The sequence below is a fragment of the Galendromus occidentalis genome, unplaced genomic scaffold, assembly GCF_000255335.2.
Source record: "Galendromus occidentalis unplaced genomic scaffold, Mocc_1.1 scf7180000075420, whole genome shotgun sequence".
NCBI lineage: Eukaryota > Metazoa > Arthropoda > Arachnida > Mesostigmata > Phytoseiidae > Galendromus > Galendromus occidentalis.
Window position 1 is genome coordinate 35,819 of NW_003803410.1, and position 13,770 is coordinate 49,588.

The 13,770-nt window shown below is 51.6% G+C and overlaps 1 protein-coding gene across 1 annotated transcript; it reads right to left on the reverse strand.

The window, feature by feature from the left end:
- Positions 1 to 363: 363 nt before the first annotated feature.
- Positions 364 to 13,075, reverse strand: LOC100909044 (acetyl-CoA carboxylase). The gene is made up of 13 exons (XM_029113290.1): positions 13,020 to 13,075; positions 11,252 to 11,428; positions 9,068 to 9,330; positions 8,322 to 8,690; positions 7,369 to 8,209; positions 6,005 to 7,210; positions 5,270 to 5,920; positions 4,953 to 4,982; positions 4,378 to 4,556; positions 3,903 to 4,140; positions 2,584 to 3,790; positions 1,868 to 2,459; positions 364 to 1,766 (listed from the first exon to the last, which is right to left on the reverse strand). Exons 2-13 carry the CDS (start codon positions 11,290 to 11,292, stop codon positions 571 to 573), a joined length of 6,813 nt encoding a protein of 2,270 aa, XP_028969123.1. The 5' UTR covers positions 11,293 to 11,428; positions 13,020 to 13,075; the 3' UTR covers positions 364 to 570.
- Between the last annotated feature and the right edge of the window lie 695 nt (positions 13,076 to 13,770).

Sequence of the window (13,770 nt, forward strand, 5' to 3'; positions counted from 1 at the left end):
CCGACCGCGGGGAATGGTGTGCGGATTGGAACTTCCGGAGAAGCTTCTACGCAACCTCGATTTCCTGACCTCAAACAGCCGTACTAGGCATTGATTCTGATAACTCAGCCTCAAACCCTTGTCTCCTTGATCATGAACTCCGACTTTGGAGTCACCGAGTGTCCCGTTACTGCCATGTCGAGAACTAGAATACCCTTCAATGCTTCCAAACGGAGACAAGTCCAAAGAGAGCAATCGAATTAAGGGACGCGCATATGGGAATAGCATCGAAATTCGACGGCTTATTCAAATTGATGTTCGCGATCGACCTCGGTCCCAGAGCGCTGGAGCCCGAAAACTACAAGTGATAAGAAAAAGCCTTTCTACACAAAAAAACATTGGGTTTCATTATAGCTTCGACGAACTTTTTAACATGGGTGGTTCATTACGAAGGTCTCTCCCCTGTAAATGGTCCCTTGTCAAGTATGATACAATCTGTCGTATTGCGTGGCGGAAACCTCTTATGAACCATCAAAAATAGTGTATTACTCTCTGTCGGGGCTTATAATTTGGTACCTAGAGTAAAATATATTATGTTTCTGTCGGACTGTCATCGCCGGAGCTGCTTTCACTGGCGGCCAGCTTCTTGTTGAAAGCGGATATCAGATCAAGGGCTTCTTGAACCTTCAATCGGCTCATCATGTAAGCGGTGCATTCCATCAGCTTCTGAGGGTTGGCGTCAACGAGCTTCTTCAGATCGGGCAGCACGCCGTCGTTCTTTATGCTTTGTATGTTGTCAAGGACGAGGCTCGAATTCTGATCCGTGGGGTATAACTGTTCGAGGAGCCACTTCGTGACAACCTCGTCATTGTCCCACAAGTAGTTGTTCACTGCGCCCTGAGACTCCAAGAACCAGCGTCTGAACGTGGATTCGAGTTCGGCTTCTTTCAGGTGCACCTTCGCCGACAGGATCGCTTTTTTCATTTCATCCTGTAGAAGCAGACGCCTCATTCGCCAGTAGAACACTTGTCGAGATTTGGACCACTGCACGATGTCTCGAATGACGTTTTTCTCCATCATCCGGACGGGGGTATCGTGGAGATCGGCGTAAGTCAACGCCGCCTGAAGGTATATCGGGTCCAACTGCTCCTCCCGCACGCGCAGTTGTTTTTCGAATGAGGCGCGTTCCTCGCCCTCGGATGAAGCAATTTTCTGGAGCAGCTCGCAGCATTGTGTGTCGATGCGGTGCATCATCTTGACGCGATCCTTCTTCCGGAAACGAATTTCTACCGTGCCCTCAGGTTCCAGGACACCTCCGCGAGATTCAGGATCCGCATACATCTCCATGTGGCATGGATTGATCGTGGCATCCACAACAGCCCACGCCCCACCTCGGAGCTCACCGAACGGAGGGATGTACACCAGCACAGGCTGTTTGTATTTTCGGAGCGCATCAACGATGAAGGCTCCGAATTTCAGAACCTGGTCGTACATGTCTTTCATGCCGCCGGAGAATCCACGCCAGTTGGCAAATATGATGAGAGGCAGACCCTCGTGGTTGAAATCATTTATGGCCTGAGCGGTCTTGTACGCCGAATCCGGGAACCACACCTGTCCGGCTTGTGAAATGATCTTCGCCTCCGAGTCGAGATTCGCCGGATCTGCCGGGTAAGCTATCTCGACTGTGCGGGTCTCGACGGCAATCACTCCGACAGGGATGCCTCCGAGGCGGGCCCTCCCGGTCACAACGGTCTTCGCCCAATTTGCCATGATTTCCGAGAAACTGCCTGCAATTTCAACGAAAGACCTTTAACTCGTGTTCGGCTTCATTCTCAGCAGGGATGTCGATCAGGGTCCTCGATGTCCGCTGCACAAGCGGCTTACATACCTCGATCGAAGAATCCATCCTCCCAGAAGCCCTGAAGGTTAGGGCTCTCTCGACCCGCGAGCAACCAGCGAGGATCATATGGGGTCTTGGTAGGGGTGAAAACGACTTCTCTGTCGTAGGGATCGATGCTTTCCATGATCGGCAGCTCGCTACCCTTCGACTTCGGCATGTACGACAGCCATCTCAGCATCGTACGGCAACCCTCGAGGTCGTCGGAAACCGTTACGTGCGACACGCCGTTCTCGTACATGATTTGGATTCCACCGAGCTGGTTGTTCGATGTATATACTTCTCGTCCGAGGAGCTTGTTCAGAGCGCCCGCGCCGGTCAGAATGATGTGTGACGATTCAAGCTGGATTGTCCGTTGGCCTAGTCGGACGAGGTATGCACCGATACCGATACCTCTGCAGGTGACTAAAGAGATAGTGACAATGTCGTCGTAGGCCCGGGACGTTTCTCCGGCTATCATCCCTGCGTAGCTGAGATTCTCAACGCCGATACCGTCCTCTTTGCCGATGACATTCGTGATCTTGTACCGCGATTCACCATCGTCCTCGATCAGTTCTGTATTGACCGAGTTAAGGGCGGATACCTGTGAGGATAATAATAATGAATAATCAGTCATTGATTTCGGAACGATTTCGGGATTCCCGTGAACGACACCATGAACGAGGGATTCGAATTCTGAGCTGCGTGGATTTCTTCTGTCTCTCTACCTTTTTGTAACTCTCTGGCGTCAGGTACAAATACTTGAAGCCCTTATCGGGATCCTCGGCGTCAATCCAGGCGAGCTCGATGAGCTCCTTCATTTCCTCCGCGAGCCCGATCCGAGCTCCCGAGTTGGCAGAAATGTACAAGCGTGGAATGTTCAAGTGCCGAGCGCGTTCTGACGCCTTAAAGAAGAGGATGTCTTCCTGGGGTCCGAAGGTTCCCAAGTTGTAGGTGATATCGTTTGCGATAACGATCACGTCTCGGCCTTCCGGATACTCAGGAGTGTAGAGACGCATTCGCCAGGCTACCATTCCGACATCGTTCTCCCCAGGCAGCCTCTTCATCTCGACGAGCTCGTTCTCGCTGTCCAACACCAACTCTACAGCTTCAACAAAAATATTCGGGACCTCCAATTCGGGATGCAGGTCAATGTGGTCCTCCCACTGTCCGTGTAGTGCTTGTCTGAACATGTCGGGAAAATCGTACACGTACGTTGTGCCGTTAGATTGTGCTTGGAAACGTTTGTGTTGTAGGTAGTCTTTAGTGACGTATGGTGCGGAAATCGGCAGACCGTTGAAAGGACCTTGTTTGCTGCCAGGCCATGCTTCGAAACGCATGATGCCCATCTTGGGGTCGACGACTTCTTTATACACGTAGATGTCGAGAAAGTAACCGCTGTCATTGACCAAAAAAAGTCTCACGGGAATGCACTTTCCACCGGATCCAGGCAGACGGATGACCATTTTCACTTCGGCGTGAAGAACGCGAAGTTTCCAAAGTCTAGGACCGTACCGCAGGACCATGGAACGTACGTTCTCGGCGATTTTCATTGGATCCATAGTGACTTTCGGTAAGAAGTTCAGGAAGATGTGGTTGCAGTCGGATTTCTTGGCGTCCGGATGCGTGAACGCAACTTCGAGCTCATCCATGGCTTCGAGCAGGAGCCGTTCTCCTTCGTTCTGCATGTATTCGTACGAAGCCTCTTTCGTTATGAGGTCCGAATGTCGAATGATTGCTCGGATGAAGAAGCGGTAGTCGGTCACGGCTTGCCCCTCAGGGACTTTGGCTTTGCCCATATAAAGGTGCATTTTCAGGGCGGCCGTGGCGATAGCCTCGAGGTCGTAGTTTCTCAAGCGGTTGATTTCCAATTGGAAAGCAAGCGCCGGTTCCAGATGGCGATAGATCGCATCTTCCCGGAATTCGTCACGATGTCTGTAAGGTAGAGCACCTTGAGTATCTGGTAGGTCCGACCAAGGCCGACAAGCCAAGATGATTCGATCGGATCCCCCTCGCCCCCAGGAGCGAGTGAGAGGTTTCGTCTTACCTGAACGTGTAGTACTGAGGGAATTTCCCCTTCTGCAGCACGAGGAAAGTTATGCGCCGTATCCGTCGATCCTTCAACTCATCGCGACGTTCTTGGCAGAACCTGTAGAACTTCTCCCTGAGGTCGGATTCGGGTTCGCCTTCGTACCTGACCGCGACGGACACGATGTTCATTGGCTCGGATTCTTTTTCTATCGGTTCTCCGCTCTCACAAACCGAGCCCGAGCTCCGTTCGCGAGCTGTAAAACACAATTCGTCTTCTTAAACTCGAGTGTCATAACTCGTTCTCGAATACCAATACTATCGTGTACGCAGATTGTCATAGAATATTGACAATCGGCATCTCATGCATGCTGTTCCAGCGGATTCCGTCGAGGGCATCGCATGGACCTCGCATACGATTCAGCTGATAAGACATGGAATCCCAATCCGGAGCGCAATCTGCTCCTTCGTCGCGATTTCCCGAGCTCACTCACCTCCATTGTTCTCTGTCGTGGATGTCCAATTCAGCAGATCGAGAGTGTTGTGGAACTCGCCCAGGAACTGGTCGAACGTGTTGAATACTGCCATGACTCCAACTCTTTGGGAATCAAAATCTCGCGAGGGCGCCTCCTCCCACGTGCCCTTGTCCTCCTGTTCCGATAGGTTGGCCAGTCTGTAAATGAAGAGGAAATAGGAAAATCGATTCTATTCGCTCCCTGATCTAGAAGACGACCTACAGGAGAGAAGGCACCGGAAAGTCCGACCCTCGAACCTCCGGGGTCGATCGACTCCGATTCGATTGATTCTACCACGCGGGTTCGATTCCGCAGGCGGAAACTCAGCATCATTTGCGGGCATGCACTGGGGAACCAAGTAAAACGCTAGCCACGCGTCCCCACGGCGAGACTATGACGGGGAAATTCACCAATTCATAACCGCTCCGAATGTCAATGGTCTCCGTAGCCGGAGGTGTCGGACACGAACCGAAAACTATGTGCGAGCGAACCGAATGAGCAGGATTGGCAGCAGGCTCCGATGCAGAAGTCGACAGACTCTTCGAAGCACTTACCGCTTTGTTATTTGGAGCGGGTCTGCCCGCCTAGTGGTGAATGTGAAATACAGGTATACGAATGTTAGTTGCGACGTACTCGTATTTGAGTGAACGAACTCGTGTTAGCCCCGCTCTGTACTCCCGCATCGATCTTTCAAGGGCTTCTCGACGTATTCTCCCTCGAACGCTCAGCGACTTCTTGGAATTCTCAAGCGCTCCCCTGGTCGACTTCTCCAAGAGTCTAAGCTCGTAGCGAGGAGGATCAGAGTTTCTTGTTGCATTTGCTCTCCACTTAAGTAGTACGTACAATTCACGTAGAAGGGTTCCTTACTTACCGATTCGGATGAGAGCTGGGCAGCAGAAACTGGTACTGGGCTGCGCGGACCCCGCTCCGCAATTCTAGATGTTCCAGCCCGGTCAAATTGTACGAGATGTAGGCTCGTCGGATATAAATCTCGAGAGCCGTCTTCCTCACTATGTGATTTGAGTGATAGAAGAAGTCCTGGAGGACGTCGAAGATCGATGTTTCGGACATGATGAGTTTCTGGACGATTTCGGGACGAAAGTCGTGTCCGTACATGTCGATGGCAGAAAGGAAGATCGATTCCATCTGATTGTGCCGCTTATCGTAACTGGGCTGGTGGGTCGCTATAAGTACTTGACGAGCGCGCAGAGCGACCCTCGCGTTATCCTGCTTGCTCAGCGTAGTGAGCTCGTTCAGCGTCGCACTGAGCTCGTCTGTGAGCCTGGGCTCGTGTCCGCAAAGATGGTCGATGAGTTTGATCATGAGATAGTTTTTCTTGTTCACGTTGTAGTGGGAGAAGATCTTGTCGACGATGGTCTTGGTGGAGTCCTTGTGTTTTTCCCGGAGCATGGCGACACACTTATCGTACTGTCCATTCTGGAAATCGATCTCCACGCTCAAGTACTTCCACAGGAGCTCCTGCAGCACGAGCTTCATTCGCCCGCCGATCCCGTTCCGGTACCTGAGGATAAAAAATGGAAATAATGCAAAAAGACCTAAGCGAACGAGATCAAGGAGAAAACATCCGAGGCGGCGCAGAACTCACCTCTGTACGAGCTGGACTATGCCCTGCGTTCTCAAGAAGAAAACGTCCCTATCGCTTCGTTTCTGGAGCGTGGCAGCATGTCCGTCAATCGCCGAAGCGATGCCTTGCGAAGGGAACTGAGCCATAACAGATGTTATGTTCTTGTCGTAACCTTCCATCAGATCCCGTATGTTGGACTCCACTTGTGGGGGAATCCGGCCCGATATCGAAGATATGATATCCTTGAGCTCCATGAGAGGCAACTGTGGATCACGTAGGGTCCGCATGAAGATCTCGAGCGACCTCTCCACTCGCTGCGACAGATACGGTTCGGGTATGACGTAGCCGTCGAGGATATTCTCCAGGTCGCATTTGGCGCTTGCGAACTGTTGATTGAGCTTATCGTATTTATGACGCTCCGATTTGATCGCTGGGAAGCCCTTGGAGTAGGGCTGAGCCTTGTTCACCCGGGTCGGATCATCCAATTCGAGTCGCGCCAGTTCAGCGCCGGCTTCAAGCACTGCGCCGGGTCTCTTCATGATGAACACTGTGCCGGTTTCTTCAACAGTCAACGTCATGACCATCTTCATCACCTCGATCTCGGCGTAGGGCTGACCGGCGAGAACGTGGCTGCCGTCTTCTACCAGGAACTGGAGCAGTTTTCCCGTCGATGGCGATCTCAGCACCGAGGGATCCTTCTCCTTCTCGAAAACACATGTCTGGTTGCCGATAACTACCCGATAACGATCGACTTCCTCTTTCATGTAGGTAGTGTACGACGACCCGTCGATGCTGATCAGGAGCCGGTCGTCGGAGAGTTGGTGAGCTTCGAGCTCCCTGTGGGTTCCGTTCATGACCAGAAAGTAGGTGTTCGGCCCGCTTTGCGAGACTTCCACCGAGTATTTCACACCGTCGGCTACAAGCTCCACGGCGTAGGTGTTGTTGAGCGTTGACATCGGCAGTATTTGACCTTTTTCCAGAGCCGCCTGGAATCCCGAGAAATTTTCGCGTATCGTCTTGTAAGCGACGTGTAGGGCGCCGCTGGTCACGGACAGCATGATGTCCGGCTTCTCGGACTTCACTTGCTCAGCGATCAGTTGATCCAACCACCCGGTATCGAACGTGTTCTCCCGGAAAGCTTGCGTCTCAAGCAGGGTGATCAAGTACTCGACTGTTGTTCTAAAATCTCCTCTGATCGACAGTTCCTTGAGAGCGATTACGAGATTCCTGGAAAAAGTTTCACATCAATGAGCTATGAACTTCGCGACTGTTTCTGGAGCGCCAGAGGAGCAGGTCCGAGGAAATCACTTCCGGAACACGCCACAAGCACACTGAGTTGAGGTTACGAATGAATAAAGGTATCAGAAATAATTTAGACGACTCACTCTCGAGCTTCTTCGCGATCCTCTCCCCACGAGAAGCAATGACCGAACTGGGAATCTGCGAATTCATGGAGTCCTCCGGACGCCCCCACCGAAAAGTAGCCCCAAACGTTCTTGTTGCTCCGGAAGTTGAGCTCTTGCAGACCGCCCGCCGACGGCTTGAAACCTTCATCAGGATTCTCGGATGTTATCCTTGCGGCGATCACGTGGCCCCACGGCGGAGGTTTGTGGTAAGGGTGATCGAAGTCGATCAAGTTGGAACCGTAAGGGCTCTCGCCGTACAGCAAGCGGATATCTTTTATCCGGGAGAGGGGCACCCCCATTGCAATTTGCATTTGGCACGCGGGGAGATTGACATCACTGATCATCTCAGTGCAAGGATGCTCTACCTGGAGTCGAGGATTCAACTCCAGGAAATAGAAGTTCCCGTCCTCGTTGTAGAGGTATTCAACGGTTCCGGCCGATACGTAGCCGACCATTTTAGCCAATCGAACGGCGGCTTTTTCCATCTGGTCGAATACCATGTGGTCTGCGATGACGCACGGAGCTTCCTCAATGATCTTCTGATGCCTTCTCTGGATGGAACAATCTCGCCCAAAGAGTGAAATCGCATTTCCGTAGTTGTCGGCCAACAACTGAACTTCCAGATGCCTTGAGTTGACAGCGAGCTTCATGATGAAGATCGGGGAGCCCGGAACTTCCGATTGTACCTGACGGAAACACGAGGGGAAATCCTCGACGCGTTCACATTTCCGAATCCCCTTGCCACCGCCGCCTTCCGAGGCTTTGATCATGACTGGGAAGCCGATCTTCTGAGCTGCCTCGAGCCCGGAGTCCACAGAGCCTGGTGAAAGAAAGCTTATTTGTATTCGATTCGGGCTAGCGTTCCCACGCGAGTAGTATCAAAGCTCGACGATTTGCACAAGCTCGAGAGGACAGCTCCGCACGATACTCACCGACGCAACCTTTCTTGTAGAGGTCTGGTTTTATTCGGAGTTTCTTCGCGTCGCTGCCGTTCCAGTCAGCTTTCAATTCGGCGCCGCTCCACGGCAAAGTTGGTATATCAGCCGTTTGCGCTACGATGCTACTAGCGATCTTGTCACCAAGAGCCCACATGGCCTTCTCTGGGGGTCCCATGAAAACGATCCCGTTTTTCGAAAGCAACTCCGGCAGGCGCGGATTCTCCGAAGCGTGACCCCAACCCGCCCACACCGCTTGTGCGCCGACCCGTTTCGCAATGTCGAGAATGAGGTCCACGTTCGCATAGTTGTTGTTGTTAGAGCCTCCGGGTACAGGGACGCAATGATCGGCCAATTTAATGTATTCTGGAATATTTAAGATATCAATGACGTCAGATCGAGACGGTGGACAAGTTGCTTCGGGAAGGCTCAAAAAGGAAACCAATCTCCCTCACGGGGACCGTGGATGTCTTTGGAGTAGTTCGCTTATTTTTAGAAAGCAGAGCATCCTTGATAGCCAAGGACGTTTGATAAGAGAGACTCGACGGCACGAGATATGCGCATCAATATTTCCCTAAACATGTATCCTTCCTTTGAGGTTGTTACAACGCAACACGACTTCGCGTGGTAAACCTCGGCGCTCAATGGGGGAAAATGAATCGTTGCCTCTCGAAGGAGCGTTTGCTCAATCATTCCGTCCGCAAGTCGTTCTACGTTGTATACAAAGGAAGCTAGAAACTCACCCGCGTTGGCTGCCAGATCTTCTGGCGTGACCATCACGACGAAACGGATCGCTCGGTCATTATTGAACATTTCGTACGACCATCTTCGTATCGACCTCATGCATTTGACTGCTGCGATTCCGTTATTTGCTATCAAGATATTGTTGATAACGTGTGTTCCTCCAAAACGGCTAACGAACTCCTCGGGTGTCGCGACAATGAAGTCCTTAGTCGAACCTTTCGCTTCGGCATCTTGACTGAGATGGACGCCGGACATGGATTGTCTGTGAAATGGAAAAAAATATTTAGAGCCGGACAGCTTCCACGGAAAGGCGCACTTTTCGGGTATCGATTCTTTTACGATTCTGAATATTTCATCGATTCCTGTCATGGCTCCGCTGGGTCTGTTTCTCGTCAGGCACAGAGGAGTCGCGTATTAGCGAGGTTGTAAAGTGTCGGAGGCAACAATTATTTATCAAAAGTCTCGAGAGGAAATAATCCTTCCTGTTTCTCGACGTACTCGATCTACGGCACCCAATCATTTCTGCTGAGCGTGAAGTCTGCACGATAATCGGACTGGGCGGAAGATTCTCTTTCCTCTAAAAATCCGTTCGCAGCTGAATCCCTCATTATCGCGGACCACACAAATCGTAAGGAGACACGGATCCGAATCTAAACCGGGCTTCCTAAATCTAGAACCGGAATTCCGAACTTGAGATATAAGACGAACCGGAGACGGTCGCAGTTTAGTTTGAGACCGTCGATTGGTGGCAATGGTTTAGATCGACTCAAAAGAGAAAGCAGGAGACGCATCGAGCTCGGATGAGCGGAAGGGTCCGCGCAAGGCGACCGACACTATTCCGCGACGCCTCTTCCGAGAAAAGTCTGAGCAGACTTTCGAGCGACTCATCGGCGCAGTTATCGCAATCGATTCACTGCGCGGAGCCACCCGAACTTGCGCGGAATTTCACTCATGAGTCACACTCCAAATCAACAGGATAGAGGGCAATGAATAGAACGCGGGAGAGAAGTGGTGTGACCAGAGAGGAGGAAAGCGCCCTGAGTTCCGAGTCCGTCGAAGCCATGTTTCGCGCAAAGGAGCGCTCGCATCTCTGAACAGCCGCTGAGCACCCGATTATCCAGCGAGCAATCAGCTGAAAGTCCAATCCTTACGGAACAGGACGGAAATCGTCCTTCACTGTCAACAAAAAAACACGAGTTGATCGATTTTGCCAAGCAGAGGACTGAGAGTGGTACTGCTGCGGCTGCTGTGGCGGCTGCTGCTCTCTGTTGATGGCGGCAACTCTTCACACGGGATTCTCCTGGACAGAAGTCCTTCTGCGGATCACTGTATTCTAAAGTCGATGACGTACTTGGGCCGCATGCTTGCGCTCTAAGAGTCGAGAACCAACTGCAGTTTCAGGATGGCATGCTACGCAGATGCATGACTTTTGAGTAGACGTCTTTATCTCGTCTCGGGCTGTCGTCTCCCCCTCTCCGCGAATCGGTTGGTTGCCATCGGAAAGCGCGCTACCACGCGCGAGCGAGTACTCGGCCGACTCTCCTCTGGTTTATTTTTCTTCTTGAGCTTGTCTCCCTTACTTGCGGTATCTTCTCCCTCTCAAAGCTCCACGGGCGAGTCCGCAAGCTCGTTTTTCAGACGATTTTGACCCGATGTCGTTGTTCGTCAAGTCGCGCCCCCCCTCCCAAAAGGAAATATATGAACGCGGCAAAACCAGGAGAAAGGGGGCGGTCTTTCGTTTTCTCAGGTTTCCCCTGTCGATTCTTGCGGTCGGGATGGAAATCAAATACCCGGATCCATTCTGCATGGGACCCCTAAGAAGTTCGAGGGGAGCTCTCGATTTTTCGCGCGGACCGAAGCCTTTGAGATTCTGTGCTCAGAATCACAGTCTCCCGGAGCGTTTGCTGCACGGGCAGAATCATTCCGCCTAGGGGGTGATCCTTCCAAGCACCCACATGGGAATCGGAACGATCGTTGGAAAATCTTCGCTCCCTATGTTCTGAATACGCTGCAGAGAATGACGATGACCGTATGGGGGCACTTCCGTCCTTAACCATTTTTCTCTCACAGCTCGTCGGCCTAGCCGGTGGGATCAGAACTCTGCGAACCGCTCTACGTGGGTCATCTCAACAGTTCCTACTTCGTCACGGGGGTTTCATTTCAATGGGCTGATCCTCACTGACCTGAATTGGCGTTTCGAGCTCCCGGTGAACTTGACACGCATCGAGTCCACAGACAGTGTATTCTGCAGAGAGCTTTCCGTCGCGTTTCCTTCGTCATCGCTGCCGTCCAGGGTGAAGGTGGCCCGACTCGAGCCACTGGAAGAGAAATTCGTAACATTAGATCATCACAGGTCCTCGCTGATGGGAAGAGGGGCTCAATCGGTTGACATCGAAGTCAATCGCATGGTATCGCTGACGTTTCCGTGATGAAGCCGTACGAGATCTCCCCGTCAAATTTTTCGGATCTTTACCCATCGAGGAAGGTTCTTCGGAGCACGGACTTCCGGAGCGACATACTGAATGCGATGGCTAGTCAAACAAGGAAGATCGGCACCAAGAAAAACCACATCTCGCCGCTCACAAGGGTACGGGAGTAGAGATCGCCGCAGTCATTTGAAGATCATGTTCGTTCACGGCCGGAGAGAGAACGAATACGCAAGCAGCTCATCAGGTAAGAGGGCGGCCCGACTTGTCTTATGTATGATTTTCACAGGAATCAGCAACAAAATATGTCTTGCTGAGAGACTGGAAAGTTGTCCATATATATATAATCAGTCATACAACGGAAATCCCGCAGCTGATGCTCGGGAACATCGTTGAAGGATCGATAAGCGCCGTAAAGACCGATGCGAGCGGGATCCCGATCTCTCCCGATCACGGGACGGTCGTAGGCTCGAGTCGAGAGAATCAATCGATCGCGTGAGAAATCCTCAGATCAAATTTGGTTCCCACGTTCAAGGTCATGCTCGCGGTAAAAATTAGGCGGTCGGCGACCAGTCTCCCTGGCCTTGGACTCAGGTTTCGCTGATTACGGACGTTTCATTTTTCCGTTTCGGCTCCTCGTAGATGGAACACTTCCACAGAATCCCGAGGGCGTATCTGCAGTATGAATTGTCAATGGCTCAAATACCCGATCACGAGCTTCGATTCTTCTCGACAACGGACGATCTAGCTGCCATCGTCGAGGGATCGCGCACTTCGAGCTCATCCGAACCGAGCGCTTCCATGCGAGAGTGCCGGGAATAAAAGCTCCGGTTCGTCACAGTCTCGACCGAAAATCGACATCCGAATCCGCTGTCGTCGGAATGGGCAATTGATAATTAATAATTATCAAGTGATCTTCTGATAATTATTAATTATCCGAGCTACTCTCGGGGGCGATGAAGTTTGAAGCGATAGCAACATGAGAGCTGGGAAGTATGATTCTTCTGACCCGTTCCGTGGACTCGTCACAGAATTTGTGGAACTTGTACGGGTGTCCCATCGTTCATTTCCGGAGGGAATTCGGCGAGAAGAAGGGAATCGTTGACAGCAGTATCCTTTATGCGCTAGACGCGACTCGTATATTGAGACCGAAATATCTCCGGTATGATGCGTGATGGTGATTGATAAAACGTCGAGCCATGAGCTCTACGAAGACGCTCTCGACATCGTGTGATCTGATCATCGCGCGTGATGATAGCGTTCAAAATGCTGACAACGGAAGAATCGCGTAAGTCTCCACCGATCGCACCGGATGTTATGGTTATTCGTGTCTTTTCCGCTCCCAGAGACCTACTCAAAATCTCCGAGAATTCAGATTACTCAGATCGAAGAGGTTTCACGAAAGCATGTTTCTGTCGATGGCCGGCATAAAATCGTTAGCTAGAAGAATATTTTCGCTCAACTTTCTCTAGAACGAATTCGGGAGGAGCAAAATACTATATCTCGAATAACTCACGCTGTGGGCTCGTCATCGTCGTAGGAGTCTACGACAACTCTCACTGGGCTGCTGTTATCATCATCCTCATCCAAGCCGAGCATGCTGGACTCTTTGATGGCCGGTGTGTGTTCCTTGTGTCGAGTGGGCTCAGCGTTTTCTTCAGCACGAATCTCATCTGCGGTCTCCTCCGGGTGTCCACTCATCGACGAACGGATGTCAGAACCTGAACGCACGAAAATGAGAAAACAATTTATTTAACTCCGCAACGCTCCGGCTGGAATAAGGATTTGTCTACGAAGCCGCATCGGAACAACACTAATGATAAGTATCAGAACCTTCTTATCATTCGGGGTATCTCCCTGCGATCTCAAAATTAATCCCTCCGGGAGACTGTACCGTTATAAGATGCCCCTAAGTAAGCTTTGCGAGCTTCGTGTAGGAAGTTCCACATGTCATACTCGACCCAATAGTTTAAGTCGATCACTGGCAGAGCTGGGAAACCCGTCCTTCCATGAGTACACTCGGGCGGCTAGAAACACAGCATCGTGCGTGAACTTCCGAAAGTGACAGTGTGCATGCCTGATACCCGCTCCGAAAGGCGGTGAGAAAGCAAGTAGCAGAAGAGCAGAAATGGGGCCAAAAGGCCTCAAGCACTTCCATGCCACGCTGGCTCCTGCGGGAGGGTGAAGCGATCCGACGCGCTTTCCGATGAATCGTCGCATCTTCACACAGCCCGAAACGGAAAGCTAGCCACACGGAAGATGGACACTGAGCACTA